The sequence below is a fragment of the Apodemus sylvaticus genome, chromosome 23, assembly GCF_947179515.1.
Source record: "Apodemus sylvaticus chromosome 23, mApoSyl1.1, whole genome shotgun sequence".
In the NCBI taxonomy this organism is placed as follows: domain Eukaryota; kingdom Metazoa; phylum Chordata; class Mammalia; order Rodentia; family Muridae; genus Apodemus; species Apodemus sylvaticus.
Genome location: NC_067494.1, coordinates 42,759,556 through 42,779,480, shown reverse-complemented (window position 1 = coordinate 42,779,480; position 19,925 = coordinate 42,759,556). Strand labels below are relative to the sequence as shown.

General features: G+C 41.1%; 1 protein-coding gene across 1 annotated transcript in view; it reads left to right on the top strand.

Annotated features, from left to right (window-relative positions):
• The window catches only part of Prkn (parkin RBR E3 ubiquitin protein ligase), a 1,193,927-nt gene that overhangs the window by 552,070 nt on the left and 621,932 nt on the right, over positions 1 to 19,925 (top strand). Inside the window, exon 5 of the mRNA XM_052169367.1 lies at positions 272 to 355. Within this exon, the coding sequence (XP_052025327.1) occupies positions 272 to 355 (84 nt within the window). The remainder of the gene's footprint in view (positions 1 to 271; positions 356 to 19,925) is intronic.

Genomic DNA, 19,925 nt, shown 5'->3' with positions numbered 1-19,925 from the left:
GGACCTGTTTGAGCCAAATACCAAATGAAGTCTTATGTATTTATGGGGACACTCGTGACTTCACAGATCCCACAAGAATGCCTGGGGAAAGCCCCCGCTGTGTCTGTCAGCCTCACTCTCAAGATCACTGTAGTACTTGCTGTTTCATTATCTCCCATGATTCCAGTGGGAAGGCATCAAGATTCTCTACCAGAAATGCGTTTCCATTTCTATTGTACACAAAGAAATGATGAATGGTTTTCATGTGGTTTTGGTTTTGTTTTTTTCAAAGGGTCCATCTTGCTGGGACGATGTCTTAATTCCAAACCAGATGAGCGGTGAGTGCCAGTCTCCAGACTGCCCTGGAACCAGAGCTGTAAGTGTCGGACTAAATTAATTATTTGTGAATTTAGAGCACAACCTCCTTCTCAGTGCCTACGTTAGAGCATTGGCCAAGAGTATCAGCTAACTTTCTCCTCTCTAGTCATGGATCCTCTCAGAAGTGGAGTCACATCCAGACATGATAACCAATTCACCAAAACTCTCTCTGTGTTCATACCTCCGGCCCCACTGCCTTAGGGGCAGCTGCTCTGGTGATGTGGAAAGACAACTGGGAGAAGTTGTGTGTGGGAGAGCTGGTCTTCCTCAGGGACGAGCACACCTATTAGTTGTTCAGCCCTGAAACCATATACTCAAGTGACATCATAAGGAGAAGCAGGTTATATTAGGGAGATAGATAGACAGACAGACAGACAGACAGACAGATGTATGCATGCAATAACAATTAGTGGAAAAGAGGCCATTAATTCGAAGGAGAGTGGGAGCAGTATATGGGGAGGTTTCAAGGTATGAATGGGAAGGGAAATTGTTGTCATTATAATCTCATAAAGAAAATGAAACCATTTTTCTTCTACTCTCAAACCATCACAACCAATAGAGATTTCCATGACCTGAAAAACCATAGGTGGTGTGGGGAGATGGATCTCTTGATAAAGCGCTCGCTACAAAGACGACGAGACCTGGGTTTAATCTCAGGCTCCCACATAATAGGCAGATGTCTAAGTGCCATCCCAGACCCTTGTGCGTAAGGCTGGGCACCATGGCACACGCCTGTAAAGCGGCCTTGTGGGGGCAGACGCGGGCAGACAGTCCAGCTGAACCTGTTTGCTTCAGGTTTAATGAAGTCATATGTCACAAACTGAGGGAGAGAGTAATCTGAGGGCCATGTACAGGTTACTTTCTGGTTTCCACACGCATACATCCACATGTAGCTATTCTTACCCGTGCCCACATACATTAACACATGTACACACACACACACACACACACACACGCACATACACAGGCGGGGGCAGGGTTGCTTAAACCATTGGCCATTGATCAATAACTTAACCTCAGTCCCTCCCCCCACCTGGAGCTGTGAGGGCAAGCCTGAAAGTCACTGTATTAAAATCCTGCTTCATTCTTTCTGTGGAAAAGTCCTACCTTGAAGCGTCCCAGATACATGAGCCTCAAGCCAGCTCACTAACAGAAACAATGCTTACCAGCTGGAAGACCCCAAGGATGACGGGACCTACCAGCTAGGAAACAAGGGTGCAGACTCACGTGTGTGTTTCAAGAGTACGTTCACAGCTGATTAAGGAAAAGTCAACCAAGTTGCAGATCTCAGCCTAGAAAAGAGAAATGAGACCGAGCGCCCATCTTACTCCCAGCAGCTGTAGTTCTGTTTGTAGGCCACACCCATCAAAAGTTCCTCTTAAGGTTCATCTCTTCCTCCCCTTGCTGTTTTCTGACATCGTGGGAAGTTAGAAGATCTAACATGTCTGACAGGCTTAAAAGACAACTTCAGAGAAAAGCGCCTCCTCCATATGAGGCCTGTGCTTGTCCACAGGGGACAATTACACAGAGCAGAGAATGGCAGTTCAGTCACAGAACCTGTCAACTTCACACAGGGGAGAAGCTTCTCTCTAGAGATGCCTTTTCAATGAGGCTGATTGCTGTTGTTTATCATTTGTCTTATTTATCATTTGTATATACTTTTAATCTCAAAACCCCCCAGGCCGGTCCTGCCCTGGCCCATGCATTCTGGAAGCTGTAAACATGAACCAGACACCAACACAAATGCCAGTGTTAGTTCACAAATCTTCCCAGCCAACTGGCTGTTCATATCTTCTCTAACGAGCAAAATCTGTCAGCAGTCACAGGTTGAGTGTTTGAGCTGCATCTATCCGCAGTCACAGGTTGAGTGTTTGAGCTGCATCATTAGACTGGCCTCCTCCTGCTAGTCTGCCAGGTGATCGCAAGGACATGGGAGAGAAGGGAGCTGCAGGCAGACAAGCATTCTCCATCACACAGGGGCTGAGGACCACAGACAGACGCTATATGAACGCAAACCCCAAAGAAAGAAATCTTAAGAAAAGTAATGGCTTATATGTAAATCACAGATGTCAAATTACAGTGTATCCTGGTGAGTTTCCCAGTGGTGTGAAATTAAAGTGTATTCTTTTATAGACAGAATTCTTAAGTATCATTTATGCATGTGTATGAATATGTGTAATTATGTTATATATATACATATGGATATGATTATATATAATTGTGATATGTATAGTACACACTGTATATGTGTTTATATATACATTATATATATTAAATAGAATAGGTATAGATAAGTAAATATGATCAATAGGAAGAGGGAATAATAAATAGATAAATGGAATGATGTTTGATATATATATATATATATAGATATATATATAGATATATATAAAATGTTTGTGTCTGTTGTATATCTTGGACACCAAATATTTAAAACTCAAAAGAGCAGAGTTCTTAATCTGTTCTTAGTATTTATACATGCATATCTAGTCTAACTAGATCATTTTCAACTAGACAGATTTATTCTTAGTTCTTGAGAGAACAAACCCAGGGGCTGGGGAGCCAGCTCAGTTGGTAAAATGCTCGTGCTGTAAGCAGGAGGGCCTGAGCCTGAGCCCCGGTATGTACATTTTTAAAAGGACCATACACTTGTAATGCTGTGCTGGCAAGGGAGAGAAAGGCAGACCTCTGGGGCTCTCTGGCCAGCTAGCTGCTTCCTTGGTGAGCTCTGGTCACAAAGCACAGCATCAGAGGAAGGACACTAGAAGTCGTCCTCTGAATCTACACGCACACACTCAAAGAAAGCAGCACTCAAAAATACCTAGTTAGCTCAAACTTGTTTAGACAGAGCACTCAGAAGCTGGTTCAGGTGCATAGTAATAGCTTTCATTTTATAAAGGAGCATGGCATTCATTCTGAAATGCATCTTACCCTTTCCTAAATAATTATCTCACAGGGCATGTCCTTGAGACTAAAGGGGACCTAATCAATTAAAAGTTTCTGCACTAGAGAAATTAATTCAACGTTGGATGTGGCAGAAGACTTCAAATTTGCTCTCCAAACTTTATTTTACATTTTTTTTGCATTCAGTGGCTTTAAGGCCTGAGATGTACTGTGTCTGTCTGTCCTGTGTGTTGGAGAATATGCATTTATCTCACTTGCATACACAGACTAAGGAGGTCCCGATGTCAGGGCATTATGTGCACATTCCAAGCCCCCTGAATATGTGAAGCCCCACTATCATTTCCCAACCAAGACCTCTGGCCTCAGTGGTATGTCTGCATAAATGAGGCATTTCTCAGGCAATTGGAAGGATGCCTTCTCTCCGTTCCTGGCTGCCAGCTGGATTTCAGGGTAAGGAAATGGACATTTCTTCAGGTGAAATGAATTATCCCAAAAAGCAACAAATGATCAAGGTCATTATTGATATACAGCTATGAATTTGAAGGAAAGCAAGGGAGTGTAGATTTGGAGGGAATGAAGAGAGGGGATATGATTCAATATCAGAAATAAAAGAAGTAATTAATAAGATTCTTTGATGTTAATTTCACTACTCAGTAACCCATAACATACATCAATTTTATATTTATAAAAAGTAAGACTTACTTGAAATCTTGTGTAAAATTACAGTTTTGTTTTGACCATGTGATTTTTTAATAGAAGGTAAATTGTTTTAGGTCACACATTTTTGTCTTATCAAAAAAGTTGAGAAGCTCTAAAGATACTTATGAGATTTATTTCACATGACATTTGATACTTAGAACTGTCCCTCCACTATAATCAATAATTGCTAAACTTGGTATAAGAACTAGAGAGGTTTATATCTCTCCACCACTGAAGTACTGGTTTGAGAAAAAGTTAATATTCCTAGTCAGTGTCTCTGATTTCATCCTCATTGGAAATGCTAACACAAATGCAGATTGAGTTCCCTAGCACAGAACAATTTTGATTTATAAGCCACTTGCATATTTCCTTTCCACAAGTGTCTTCGTGATACTTCAGTTGGGTAACAGTGGCATCCTCTAAGGAATCAGAGACTCATCTCTCTCAGACCTCATTGGAACCTCAAGCAAGGAGATAGGGAATGTATCTTGTGTCTACTGTATGTTCTTATTTTCCTAGTATCTAATTATAATGGGAAGTTAGGTATTTGTTTTGTTTTGGGGGGAAAGGTGCAGGTTTCCCAGTGGTCCCCGAGTTTGCCACAAATGGCCATCTGAATTTGTACAACACTTGAGCTGTGTCCTCTCTGTTCTTGTGTTGCTCACAGTATCTGCACTGTGAAGAGACCCCAGTGACATAGACACATGCTCACACAACATCAGCCTGAATGTCTTCCCAGGGCCCTGGCCCTGTCAGAGGGCAGCAGGTCACCTAGATTCGGAGGCTGGCAAATGCAGTTGGGGGTAAATGAGGAATGGACTCACGTGCCCCCCTTCAGTTCTGCCCTGTGGTTCCACAGAAGACAAATGCTCGGTCTGCCCTTACCCTGTTCTCTGCAGTCATATTTTCTCAATTCTAAATAAAATTGAATTGTGAAAGCTTTGAAGTCAAACTCAGATTATGATTGAACGGTGTCTGAGCCTGACAAGTGCTCTCTGTTGTCTGACATGCTATTTGGGTGACAAACTAGAAACCTCTAACGGCATTTTTCAAAAACCAATCAAGTATTCAGAGCCAAGGACAGCTTATTTCTAAACCAAGTTTTGAGGACTTGATAAGAAAAAGTTTCCTGTTCTTTTCTGAGTTGTTGAGCTATTTGTATTTTGATGGAACTGGATAAACTTTAGCTAAATAGAATAATCTTTAAATATTTGTCAGCATCTGAAAATGTGTTAATCTAAGAAATACTGTTTTAGTGTAATTTTTGAGAATTTGATGCATATTTTAATCCTCATTAACACCCACTTGCCCCATTTGACTCAGAAGTGTAGTTTTTATAGGTACAAGAGAAACAATGTGTTGTTGTTGTTGTTGTTGTTGTTGTTGTTGTTTTGGGTTTTGTTGTTTGTTGTTATTGTTTTGAACCTATGTTTTTTGTGAGGGTCCAAGGCTTCAGCATCACACAATTCAGCTTTTCTTTCTCTGTGACATAACCCCCTTTTTTTTCATCTGGGCTATTTTATAACATTACCCTACAGTAAATCAACAAACATCTTCTCTATGGAATCATAAAGATTCTTAGCATGAGAAAAACTCATCTTTAGGAGGTCGAGCAGCAGGACCGCAGTCCTGTAGCTAGCAGGACCGCAGTCCTGTAGCTGAACACCTCCATGTGCCCGCTCAATCCGCCCTTGCAGGGGTAGTGTTCAGTGATCATAACCTACCTAAGCAATGTAAGGATCGATCCCATGATGTCCAAGCATTAGAAATGGTGCTGCCTTGCGCATTCGAGGAAGCACACTCCACGTGAATCGCTAGTTGCCTTTGTTCTTGGTGTCTCGGCCACGTACTTTACAACCAACTCTGGATACAATAGATAGAAATATTGTGCTAGATTATTACAAGAATGCTTGTCTTAGTTGCAGTTTCTATCGTGATAAAACAACCATGACCAAACGTAATCTGGGGAGAAAAGAGATTGTCATCTTAGGCCTCCAGATAACGGTCCATTGTAAGAGAAGTCCAGACAAGAACTCAAGGTCAGAACTAGAGCAGAGGCTATGGAGGAGGGTTCTAACAGGCTTGTCCCTTCTGGCTCGCTCAGTTGATTTTCTTATATACCTCAAGACCACCTGTGGCATCATCCACACTGGGCTGCAGCCTCCGGTATCAATCACCAATCCAGAAAATGACTCAGACTTGCATACAGTCCTACTTTATGGAGGCATTTTCTAGATTAAGATTCCTTCCTGTCAGATGACCCTACCTTGTGTCTAGTTGACAAAAAACTAGCCAGCACAATGTGGAAATATCTGAGGTTTTTTTTTAATTGTTCATTAATTCCAGAAGCTTCTATTTTTCCTGTTAAAGATTCCCAAACTAAAAATGTCAGTGCGGGAATGTAATTACAGTTTGATCATATCTTAGACAAGAGCCTCAGACAACAAAGAATCAAAAACCATGAATTTATCAGGGTTAATCAGTGAAAGGCGGGTCTCTGAATCAGTGGGTTTTAGATCCAGGAAGGTATGTTTATCTACCAGAAGAGATGGCAGAAGTATGATACAGTTTTCAAAATCATTGTAATTGAAATTCTGAGACCTGGAGACAAGCCAATCACATATCACTGTAATCAGCACTGAATACCTCAGATGGGGCAGGATGTCATATACACTCAGCAAGGAGTTCCTTGGCATCCAAATTTTAAAATGTTTCTTAAAAATATGCAAGCATCATTTAAATGATATGCATGGGAACACAATTTCCCCTCTCTTCTCTCTTCCAAGAAGATATTGTTTTATTAATTTAAGTTGGAACACAAAGTATATACCATAACATAGGCAATAACTATGTAATTATAGAAAATAAACATAGCATTTTTAGTTGCTTTTTTCTGTTAGAGCAGTTGCAACTAGAAAGCCTAAAAATGAATCAATAGTCACATGCACATATTTAATCTTCTAAATTAGAAATATGAGTATCATTTATCTGTAATAATTAAGTCCTCTAGGATTAACACCATTATGTGGTAGAGGTAGAAATTGAGGACGTCAAGAACAAATCTTTATAATTTGATGTGCACAAAAATACAAAATTATTTTTAAGCCATTACCCTTTTGATGATATAAATAATATGCTTGTACATCCGATTGTTCCTATATAGCCTGTCTGGGATACAAATTTTATGTGCCTTGCCTTAAGGGGTCTTGTCCAGGCACCCTTTTTAAAGATTAATTATATAAGTATATTGTAGCTGTCTCTCTAGCCTTTGGGTTAGCTTTCAAATATCTAAAGGACAGTCATTTAGAGAACATATTCTTTGAAATCTGAATTACATTTGCATAAACTGTAAAAATTAAGAATTAGCAGTATTAAAAATGGAACTATTTTAAGCAATTGTAAACCATGAGCTATATATATATATATATTTATTTACTATTATTAAAAGCTTGATTTTTCAACATCTCAAAAATAGCTGCTATAGTATTTGTGTTGAAGCAGGGAGAAACTTAAAGGAATAAACATGTGATCTGATAGTAACAAATTATCTTTTGGATAACAATTATTAATTTTGCCTAAAAATTCTTGACATGTAATAGATCAACCATTAATAATTTGATTCCTGCTTGAAACAAAGAACAAACAAACGTTTTCTAACTTGAAAACAGAGGTTTAAGACCTCCTGTGGCAAGCTTAAGATGAGGTAAATATAAGATAAAGCCAATTAATATATCCTAACAAACTCCTGAAAACCATTTACTTAAAAAATTCTAAAAGTTCATAGTTAGGAGCAAAGGCCTGTAACAAACATTTCATGAACATTATACACTGAAAAATTTAAGATCCTAATTTCTTGTATTGAAACAAAGACAAAACATTTTTTTCTCACTTAAGGTAAGGCTACTAGCCATTCCTTGAGGAAAAAACCTTCTAATGAAATTGCTTTATTGTTTCTTTAAAGTTAGAAGCAAATGCTTTTATAATTATAATTTATTATTTTATAAAGCAAAAACCAACCCTTTAAATCTACAATAATTTTGTAGGGAGTAGACAGGCCAAATGTTAATGCCTTTATAGCCTTGTTGACCTTTCAAAGATTTGAACTGCATTTTAACCCACACCTGGATAAGAATTTTTTTTTTTTAGCCAAACACTCCCTAGGTGGGGCCTATAAGGCAGACACAGTTTCTCATAAGCTTCCTCACTAGTTTTCACTGAGGCAGCTCTAAGCTTTGCATTAACTCAAATGTAAGTTTTTTTTATCTGCCCTAGGAGCCATCTTGAGTCCTTGGCAAGGACATTGTATGAGATTTCTCAAATGAAAATATCTTCTAATCCGAGCCTTTTATCTAAGACCAGACCCAAAACTACCTGTCCTGCAAGGACATTTTGAGGATTAACTAACAAAAGGAACCTGTAATTTCATACTCAAAGGAGCATGCTTGATATCAAATACATTTCCACTGAGATCTCCTTTTTAATCTTGGAGGGTTAAATTTTGCTTCTACCATTGTAGCCAATAAACTTGTGGAAAAGTGGCAATAGGCCTATAATGACCACAGCTGTATCACTCTTAAAAGTATCTTAATTACAAAATATGTTAAGAATTATGAGCCTTTAACTAGACTGCAAACTGCAGCAAATGACACACTGGCAAGAGCATAACTATAACGTTGGAAGCGAATCCCAATTTTAAACAATCTATTTTCTTTAAAATTAATTGCAAACACATTTTTACAGCACAAGGTTTGTCTGCCAGTGTAACTTATTAAAGAGACATTATTTTAAATCTTAATCTATTAAGTCCAATCTCCAGGCCAAAATTCACACAAAACACCATGCCAATTTAGAAGAATCTTAAAGGCCTGTATTTCCTGGGTTGTGTCATGCCACGTGTTATTTAAAATGCCGACTACCCTAAACTACCAGCTTTAACCTAACTTTTTGTTAATAACATATACCTTTTAAATCATGTCCAATGACTTAAAAGCCAATACTCTATATAGTCAAGACACGCAAAATATACCTTTAAAACCAATTATACACAAGAACAAAGCATGAGTTGCGTTAGGCCACATGTAGCTAAGTTAAGACGGCTACAACACCGAATCACCAGTTTTAAACTAACCTTTTCTTAGTAAAACTATACCTTTTAAATAATACCCAATTAATTATAACTCTATAGTCAAGATATGTAAAACCTTATACCGTTAAGACCATTTAGAAACAATAATAAAGCGATTACAGGAATTTCATAAGCTAAACCAAAGTTTCCCCCAACCTTGAGGCTTCTGGGCTTTTAAATGCGGGCTTTTTCCCCAAGCCATGTTTGCCTCTTGGGTGAGTGAGCTGCGCTGTGGCACGGCTTTAAATCAGCCCCCACACAAACTTCAGCTGGCTCAAGAGGTTGCCAGCAGATGAAATCCTTACCAATTTTTTTTAACATGAAACAAACAGTCATTCACACAAAAACACAGAGAGGACATAAACATACACATAGACAAACAGTCGGTGCACCAGGACAAACACAGAAAGATACACAGAAAGAGTAGTGCGTTTGTTGTTAAGCAATTGCATCCATTTTCCTCTTAAAGCACCTCTTGGAGGCTGCGGACATATGCCTATTTTTAAAACCCTTTTCTTTTTCGCCTGAATCAGCTCTTACAAGCTTTGGACAAATGCCTACCAAATTCCTACCCCATATTCCACTGTCTGCACCCTAAGCGAGTTAAGCACTGGGTCCATACTGCCTCACTTAGTCTGTATCCTCTAGCTCACCATGCAGTATACCATCTTTTCCTTTTTCTGTTTTCTGAGAAGCTTCGCCAAGACAGAGCCACCTCAGAAAGCCTTCTTGTATCCAGCCCCGCATCTGGGCGCCACTCTGTTGTATTCCATAGCTGCCTGCAGCTATTACGAACTGGGTTGTTGGAACAGAAGCTGAGGGATGGATGGGGAAGGGGCAAAAAGAAGAAGGGCCAAGACAATATTTCACTGATCAAGGCCGGAAACTTTAATGGTGGTCGGACCTTTTAACAGTTTGGACAAACCCTTCCCCCCAGACTCCAGGCTGAGTTCCAGTGGAAGTTGTCTAGCTTCTCTTGGAGGTCCTCATCTTGACTGCTCCAGCAGCTGGGTGGGTCACCTGCTTAATTCAGAAATTCCTAGACCTGGAGGAACAATGAACTTAACCTTCACTGAGCTTCTCCACCCTAGGATAAAAATTTCTGCCTTAACCTACTTCCCTATTATGTCCTAAAGGCAGATGCCAGGGATTGTCCTTGACCACTGTCAAACTCAAACCATGTGCATGACTGCCCCAATATGGCTCTGTACATGGAGAGTCTTCATTGCCTTTGATCTCCCTGGAGTAGGCAATGACCATGTCTCCTGTCACTTATAGTTTGGGGAAATTAGCCCCAAAATGAAGATAAAAGATTGAAACAAGAAAAAATGTAATTTGTAAACTCTGTGTCTTTCCATGGAAAGAAACAATGATCAATGCCCATCGCATGTTTGATTACGTCAGCTACCACGCCCCTTCCATGAACCAAGACTGATCAGGGAGGAGCTTCTTCACAGACAGCCATGCAGTCAAGACTGAATGGGCAGGACTAAACATCTCTTCTGTGCCAGTCAGGGGATGCGAGTGAGAACTTCACACACTGCCGCCCCAGCTGAGAGAAATCGGGTGCACCCCAGACATGCAGACGAATGATCACGGGACAGACCTATGTGTCGGTGAGGCTGAGTGTGAGGGACTTCTCCAAGATGACACAGCAGAGATCAGCACAGAAGCATAGCCTAAATGTCAGGGAGGCACAGAATAGTGCTTCTGGCATTCTGAGAAGAGAATTCTCTTAACATGCTATCCACACACTTCCTAGGGAAGGTAGAACTGGGGGAGGACTATCGCATTTTCACTGTGATGGTGGGCCAGGATACAGAATGCATCAGGTTCAAGGGCTGACCCTAATAAAGAAGCGGAAAGGTCAGGTTCATTCCATACACGGATTTCCGTTGCCTGCTGCTGTCTGGTGGGCAATCAATACTCCATGTTCTGCTGCAGCACTGCACAGTTGCTGATGACCTAGGCTTTGTTAAGAAGATGAAAGGCACGGGATGTTCAGAGAGCGAGACATAAGGTACCTGCTGAAATTCACCCCAGATGGGTGACAACTCAGCCCACACTGTATTGTGCTGACCCTGTGGGACTGGCCAGTCAGAGATGGGGTTGGGTTGTCTAGTCAGTAGGCAGGGATCTGACTAAAGCTACAGAGGGACAGAGCCCTGGGTGTGACTGGGAAATAGGCAAAGCACAAGTCTTCCGTGTGTGTGTGTGTGTGTGTGTGTGTGTGCCCTGCTGTTTAGTTTTGGTGGGGGCTTTTCTCTAGAGGATCTTTATGTCACAGAATCTCAGTCGAAGTTTGGGTAACTTGAAAGGCAGGACTAGGAGGCTGGAATCATGACAGTGTGAGGAACCATGGGAGAAAAAAGGAAAATCTGAAGACAATAAAAACAAATTTTCGTTTGTTTGTTTTTCATTTTATGTTTTCCTCCCACCTTGAATCCCTGGAGGACTGTGAATCAAGGTAAATGAGCACTGAGGTCTGCCTTCCTTAAAGCCGGAAGCGTAACAAACAAATTCCATTTGGGTCTAGAGCTGATTCTAAGTGCCACACTTCTCTTGTATTGATTGGGTCATTAAAAGCAGCCATATGGTTGTCGTCTGTGTTCAGCGTTCACGTTTCTCCACAATGCTCCTCAGCAGGAGCCTGCTTAGTGGTTGATTGAAAATCTATCTTTATACACAACTCTCTGTTATCTGCAGTGGCCAGAAGTGGCTAGCCCACCGAGAAGGACTCCCCTCAGCCATCCCCCGGCAACTGGCTTTTGTATCTCTCAAAAAAAAAAAAAAAAAAAAGGCACATGGCTCTCTCCTCTTCTCACCAGAGGCTGTCAGGAGCCTGGAGACAACAGGACTGCTGCACTGAGGCAGTGCTGAGGTACTCATGCAGTCTGTCAGTCCGCAAAGATGGCTGAGCTGACCAGTTGCTAACAACTGAGTGCTGGAGGCTGGAGCGGCTGGAGGAACACCTTCTCCACTGCGTCCTGGCCCTCTGAGCCCTGCTCACGCTGGTTCTCCACTTTGGGAACAAAGATTGTGTAGAATTTTCGGACGTCCATCGAACAGGTGTGAAGCCCCGTCAATCAATTCTTGGGGGTTTTTTTGAAAGCGAAAGTTGTTTAGAGATTGTCATTCTCTCTTTATCTGAAAGTTTCCCCACATTAGTTACTGAGAAGTATCTGAGTTTCCCTGGATCCCAACACTGTCATTTTCCTAAGGTTATCTCATTTGCTCTCACCAGCCACCTTTTAAAAATGAACCATTTCTGTGACTCTACCATACCACTAAAACTTATATAGAAGCTCATAAAAATTCCAAAAGTCATTAAGTGACTTCATATTGTATAATTAAGGCTCATATCACTTAGCACAATGTCCCTCTATGCAAACCTTTTCTGGGATCCAATGTCCTGTTTACAATGATTATAAATTAGCAGGAGGCAAGTATTCAAATTTGGACATTTTCTTGTTAAAACAATGGAATTGTTTTAAATGGCCTCCCTCCTAAGAAGACCTATATATAGTTCAGCCATGCACTTTGGGGATGGAATGGTTCATTTGCATAAAAGCAAAGGGAAATGCCTTATGAGGTTAACTATGTATAAGCGATTATGCGGATGACACTCCTCCCTAAGAACAGAGCTTTAAAAGCTCTCAGCACTAAAGGTCAGTCATGACTTCCTCCTGGGGCTGTAGAGCTGACGGCTCAGCCACACTTTGGGGTCCAAATGAACACTGCGGCCCAAGAGAATAGGGTACAGAAAGCTTAGCCAGGCTGAAAGCTTAACGTAAATACTGCAAAGTCACAGCAAGTACAGGTCAGGATAGGCACACTACGCAAAGCGCTGTCGGGAGCATGACATCACATTGAGAGCCGATTTGTCGGAATTTGCCACATATTCTCCCCAACTCTGACCACTAGAGTACTTCATCAGAATCCTGCCACCATAGTTCCAGGAGCCCTTCAAAAGACACCGTGGAGTGAAACGAAAAGCAACATTAGAACGATTCGGAGTGAAAAAGCTGAGATTGGTTTAGGCACAGGAAGGGTTGGGGAGACCCACAAGGCCGTGGAGGCAGAAATGGTGGTGAAGGGCTGAGAGGATGCTGCTTTCTACTGTGTGGGCAAAGATAGTGAAGGACAATAGCCAGTGCTGGCAGGACTCACTCAGAGCCTGAGCGTACATCCACAGGCCCAGGAATTACAAAGCGGTCCAGCCTCCGGAGAGACGAGCCCACCAGAGGCGTCCTTTATGGAGGGCGACCCTGATTTCTGACCTTGGAATCTGAGGCCTAGGTCCACAGCAGCTATTTCCTTGTTTTCAAGTGTGGCGTCTCCCCCTCGCATGCCCTTTCTTTTCTGCTCTTGCACGCCTACCCCTTCGTCACCACACCAACTTGACTATCACCAAACTTAACCAGGTTACCCATCATGACACACTGGTTTTCAAATTTGCATGAAGGGCATATGGATATGAACATCTCTGAAGAGACTTGGGTTGTGTGCACAAATTTGTGTGTGTGTATGTGTGTAACAATAATGATTAAATAAGAAGCTGTGAATTTGAGAGGGAGTTGGGGGGAGAACAAGAGGGTGTAGATGATATAAATAGAGTACTCATATATGAAATTCTCAAAAACAAGATTGAATCTTTTTTAAAGAGGCGTTCCTGGAGAGGCTGCATGGAGAGATAGCCCAGTCAGGGAGATGGTGAAGAGGCCTCATGCCCCAGGCCTGCAGTTAGATTCCTTCCAGGCACAGCTGCCATTTGAATGTACAAATAAGGTCTCAGCAATTCCAACACCCATTTTTGAGCCTCCTTGGCTGTTTCTAAGTAGAGCAAAGATAAGCAGTTCCCACCAACCCCTACCGAAATTGCAAATTTGCTGTTAAATGATTTTTTTAAAGGGCTGAGGACAATAACCAACTTATAAAATCACCCTCGGTGCCCATCAGCAGATGAACAGATATAGTAAATGTAGTAGATACATACACGATGGGGTTTTAGTCAGCCATAAAGGAGAATGAAATTATGTTGTTTGCAAGGAAATGGATGGAACTGGAGGTCTATTAAATAAAATAAACCAGACACAGGAAGACAGATACCACAACTTCTTTCATTTGTGGGACTTGGGATATATAGAGAAACACACAGCACACATTGCCATGGAATGTATGTGAAGTATAAACAAGTGGAAGGAAGATGGGGGATGTTGGGTAGGGAAGAGGAAGAGGGATAAGGAGGAGGGATGAGGAGGATGGAGGATGAGGAGTAAGTGTGGTCTAATACATGATAAATGTAAATGCCTTTGTCCTTATAGAACCTGGTTCTCTGTGCAGGGAGAACACACCAATAAAAAGACCACAGGAACTGCATCTGGAGTGTTTTCCACACACCAACAAATGACTGTGGAGCCTTTGATAGTGCTCTGTGTGCTGCCCAAGTATAAGCAAGATTATGCATGCTCTGACAGAAACAATTCTGTGTGCTCGTCTGTCTGTCCATCTGAGGGATTGTGTGTGACAGTTTTATAGACAGTGGGACAAATTAGAAAGGAGTGATTTGGTGGTCAGGGGCATCAGCATAGAAATGTGCAGAGTTGGAGGGGCTTTGGGGGATGAGATAGGCCTATCCCAAGTGTGCCTTTACTGAGATGGTGTCAGACAGACACACTAAGCACTTTGAGTCAAGTCTCCACAGGTCATGTACAAGACACGCCTGGGTAGTTATCTTCATGTTCACTCTATCTGCATCATGTATGCTGAGGTTATGCCTGGGATTTGCAGAGTAATTGTCAAGTCACTTGCCAGTGACATAGTCATTCAGGACTCTGTGGAATGGCTTATGTCAGAACAGTCACAGTTCTAGAAAAGGAAAAGCTTACCAAGAATCATCCATGCAAGAGCTTGCTTAGGGAGCCAGAGGAACGTGATCTTCTGAGAACATCCACCTTTTGAGCTGAGACTTGACATTGTCATCTACAACTGTTTGAGACAAATTTATACTTATCCAGGTATGCCTATGGCCCAGGTCCTACGGCCAGACATACTGCTTATAAAACTCTCGTTATGATACCCAGAGACTGATGACAACAGACATATTAATGCTTCTTTAAAAACATGTGTGTGTGTGTGTGTGTGTGTGTGTGAGAGAGAGAGAGAGAGAGAGAGAGTGTGTGTGTGTGTGAGTGTGTGTGTGTGTGAGTGAGTGTGTATGTGCACACTGTGTTTCTACAGTAGCCATGGAAGCCAGCGTAAGGGTTTATGGATAGTTGTGAACACGTGATGTGAACACGCTGGAAACAGAACCTGGGTGCTCTGAAATGCTCCAATTGCTGAGCTCCCCTCCAGTCCCAGTACCACATATTTTTAAATGTCACACTGGGAGTATAATTGAGAGTTATTATACTCTATTGTTATTGAATTATTTTATTTTCATAATAAATGTTACATATTCTGATCACAAGAACATCGTGTTTCTTGAAAACAGTTTATTTGCCTTTACATAAAATGTAAAACTGATTTCAATCAAACTATGTCACAATAATCACTGTAAACACTGAACACATAGTTTTCTGTGTGTGCGTGTGTGTGTGTGTGTGTGTGTGTGTGTGTGTGTACAAGAACATTGTAATGGGGTTGTTATTCAAAATTTTTCTTATGTGTTTGCTTCATGTATTTTTCTCAATCCCCATGTCAAAATGTGAAGGTCTATATCAGAAGTTCTCAACCCCCCTAATGCTATGACCCTTTAATTCAACTCCTCATGCTCTGGGGACTCCCTGCCATTAAATGATTTTTGTTGCTACTCCATAAATAACTTTGGCACTGCTATAAATCATAATGTAAATATTTGTCACCCCCCCCCATGGTCTTAGGCAACCTCTGTGAAAGGGCCATTCAACCCTCAAAGTGATCAGAACCCACAGGCTGAAAACTGCCGGTCTATATAGTTTCAGTGGTGGCCTCTGCTGTATATATGTAAAGGATGCACAGTTGCTAAGCATGGAGGCTGATCTGCATCCATTGTACTGCACTAACAGTGCACTGGTAATCTCCTCTGCATCCGTTTCTGTAAGCTTACCTGGTCAGGCTCAGACAGACCCTGGAGTAGAACAGCGTCACAGACACTGTGTGTCTCCTGCATCAGGTGCTTTACTCCCAAAGGGACTTTGGTGGGGCTACCCCAGGTTCCACTACCCTACGAAAGGTGACGACAATGAAGTTGAAACTCTCCACAGTCCATATCCATATACGTATATGATATAAATTATATATAATTTTAATATAATATATAATAAAACATATTATATATAATTTTATATTATAGATGAACATTTCTTTTGCTGTTTGGTTGATTTTCCTTATTCTATGAGCAAGGACTTCATTTGCTCATAGAATATGACTGTTTCAACAACAACAACAATATATATATATATATATATATATATATATATTTGTGTGTGTGTGTGTATGTGTGTGTGTATGTGTGTCACATTTATATAGTACCTGCAGAGACCAAAAAGACTTCAGAGCCCCAGGGACTGAAGTCAAGAATAATTGTAAACCACCACGTGGATGCTGAGAATCAAACCCAAGGCCTCCAGAAGAATAGCAAGTGCTCCTAAACAAAGTCATCTCACCAGCCTAATTCTGATCCTCCTGCCTCTTGCTCCTAAGGGTTAAGATTACAGGCATGCACCACCACATCTGGCTTAAACTCTCTGTGGGTGCCCATTCATGCCTGTGTGTGTGTGTGTGTGTGTGTGTGTGTATCTGTCTATCTGACTGTCTGTTTGTGTGTTTGTGTATATTTGAGCTGCATGTATGTGAGTTCATAAAACACACATCCCAGGTTGCGCATGAGAGGTCAGAAGACAATAGAGAGCCCAAGTTCATTTTTTATCATGTTCGAGGCAGGGTCTCTCTCGTGTTAGCGCTCTGCTGTGTACTCTAAGCTGGCTGGTCCACAAGCTCCCGTGGAATGCCCTCGCTTTCCCCTCCCACCTCCCCTGAGTTCCTGTGCAGGGGTGCCAGAAATCCAAAGTCAGGTTACCAGGATTATGAGCAGGGTGAGTATTTACCCTTGGCCCTAAATAAACTTTTCTGATTGTTAGCCTTAGAGACTAAAATATTTTTTTTTACCAGAAAGTAATAGCCTACAAGGATTCGTGTGGTGTTTTATAACTAGCTGGGCCCTAAATCCTGACATAATTAGAGCAGTTTTCTTTAGAGGGCTTTGCCTTTCGAGCCAGTCGCTCTCACTAGGATTTCTTCTTCACTCAAGGTCACCCAAGATCTTCACCAAAATCCTTTTTAGTTATTTATAGCTTAACATTTTAAAACACCTAAATATTTGATCCACACTGATTTTATTTTCATGTGAAGGGGTTGGTATGAATTAGATTGTATTTCTTTCTCTGCACAAAGTTCACCAACTGTTTTTTTTTCCTGTATCATCTGTTGAATAAAACATATCTTCCCAGACTTGAAGCAGATCCCATGTTTAAAGTGTATTAACGTTCTGCCCTTACAGCCAGAGTCCATTGTGCTATGCTTGCTTCTGCCTCCAGACCACACGGTCCTGATGACGTTCTGCACAGCACGTATGCTGATATATTAGTATCTACTGCAGTACATTATCCAAACCGTCCTCGACTTCCCCCTGCTCCTCACACATGGTGGTCTTTCCGCATTCTGCTAGAACAGCTCATAAATTTTAAGAATGACTTAGATGGACTTGCTTTTGCTATAGTTTGCTGTACTGTCAGAGAAGTGTAACAAAGAAAGATTGCAATTTAATCTCAAATTATACAGGGGTAACATATATCTCATTTTAAAAGTGCTGTCTGTGTTTGGAAAAACTCAGTCCACCCCCAAAATTATTTTCTATACTGTATTATGTACACAGTGGGAACCCATGTTCTAGTGTTGGCTGGTCTCTGGCTTGACTAAATTTAATGCCATTTTTTCCCTTAAATGGCAATATAGACTCTCCAGGACAAAGTGAGAGAACTATTCTCTAAATGACAAATGTGAGGGTAGTTCAATTTGAGTAAAATATGTCATATCAGCTATGTGAAAACAGTCTTTAAAGTTATTTTATTTGAATTATTTCTTTCATAGGGAAATTAAATATTAACAAAATGCGTTCTGCAAGACTAGCATTAATAATTCGTCTAGGCCTAAGACTTCCTTCTGTCCATCTCCCAAGTAGTATCCTGTAATCCTCTTAAGTAACCAGACCTTTGAACAAGTCTTATAGTCAGAATGGATGGAAATGAATAATTCATAACTGTGCTTTTTATCATTCTATGACTTTTTGGATAGATTTTCTAAAAAAGAAGGTGTCTTACTCAGAGTTTTCAAAGTCAGCTTACCATGGGGAAACCTCATACCCATGTCTACCTTGGCCCTGCTGTCAAAAGCCAATGAACAGTCGTCTGCAAGGCTGTCTACAGGGGAATGTAGAACCATTCACAAAGAAAGAGGGACTAGAATACACATATATGAGATTGTTAAAATGAAGCCCATTGTTTTGTTCAGTACAAATAGGCTAATAAAATTCTAAAACGGCATTCAAGCAAGGACAAAACCCATATAGTCACTGTTTCCCAAATGCTACTAGCTGTGTGTCCTTATGAATGGCATGTGTAAGGGCTGTTTGGAGCACCATGTCTAGAACACTCGATGTTCTGGGAAGTGGCTCCTGTAGAGAACTCAGCCCCAAGCTGCTGGTGCTGCTGGGGACTTTCACAAGGTGAAATCTCGCAGAAGAAGAGGATCACTGTGCGAGATGGTCTTGAGGTTTCCTATCCTCACCCTACTCCTGTGCTTTCTGCTTTCTGACTGTAGATGCAGTGTGACCAGCCTCTCATGTGTCTGCTATACTATGCCTTCTCTGCCATGGTAGACAACCTGCACTTATCAAACTGTGCATTAAAATGCTCCTCTGCTCTTCCTCCTTTGAGTTCTGTCTAGTTAGGTATGTGGTCACAGCAGCAAGAGTGGCAGTTCATAGTGCATCTCTGGCACATGCCAAACATTGCCTAAATTTGGTGTTCAACATTAAACACTCTAATAGTATTTCAAGAGAAGCTACACTATTTAGCTTTAAACTATATTTAGTCCTATTTTTAGCCCTTAGATTATATTGCCAATAAGCTCTAGTCAGTCGACATACTTAGAACCTGTCACATTGAGAGCACTCCTTGTGACATCTGCAGTGTTTTGTTGCACTTGGTCACATTCTTTTTTTTTTTTTTTTTTTTTAGTTTATTCACATTCCCATTTATTGATTTACCATTGACTCTAGATTTAGTAGTCACAGTATGTATGAAGGCTAAGTGAAATCAACAAATAAGCAAAATTTTATTTTCTTTATTTTTATTTTCTAAATTCTTTGTTTACATTCCAAAACGCTTTCCCCTTTCCCAGTTCCCCCCTCCCCATATGTCTCATAAGCCTAATGACTGTTTTCTACAGCCATTTCTTGGTCCACACATTCAGCAAATATTCTGTGTACAGACACAATTCTCAATTATGGAAAAAAGAAAGAAAAGCTATGGAAATGTTGAGAGCAAAGTGACGGTCAACAATTAAATGGGGGAAGAGTGTACTTCCAGTAGATAATTAACACATTTTCCTGAAAGGCTGCACTGTGTTCCTGATACGCCCTGAACAGGAAAGGCTTTCTAGAGCAAAGCCCAAGTACAGTTTTTTTTAACTACTGAAGAGCCCGTGGGAATGAGCAGACCACAGAAACCCGGCTTCCTACCTTGCCCTGAAGAGCCAAGATGACATTGCGAGGTTAGGTGGTCTTTGGGATTATTTCTCA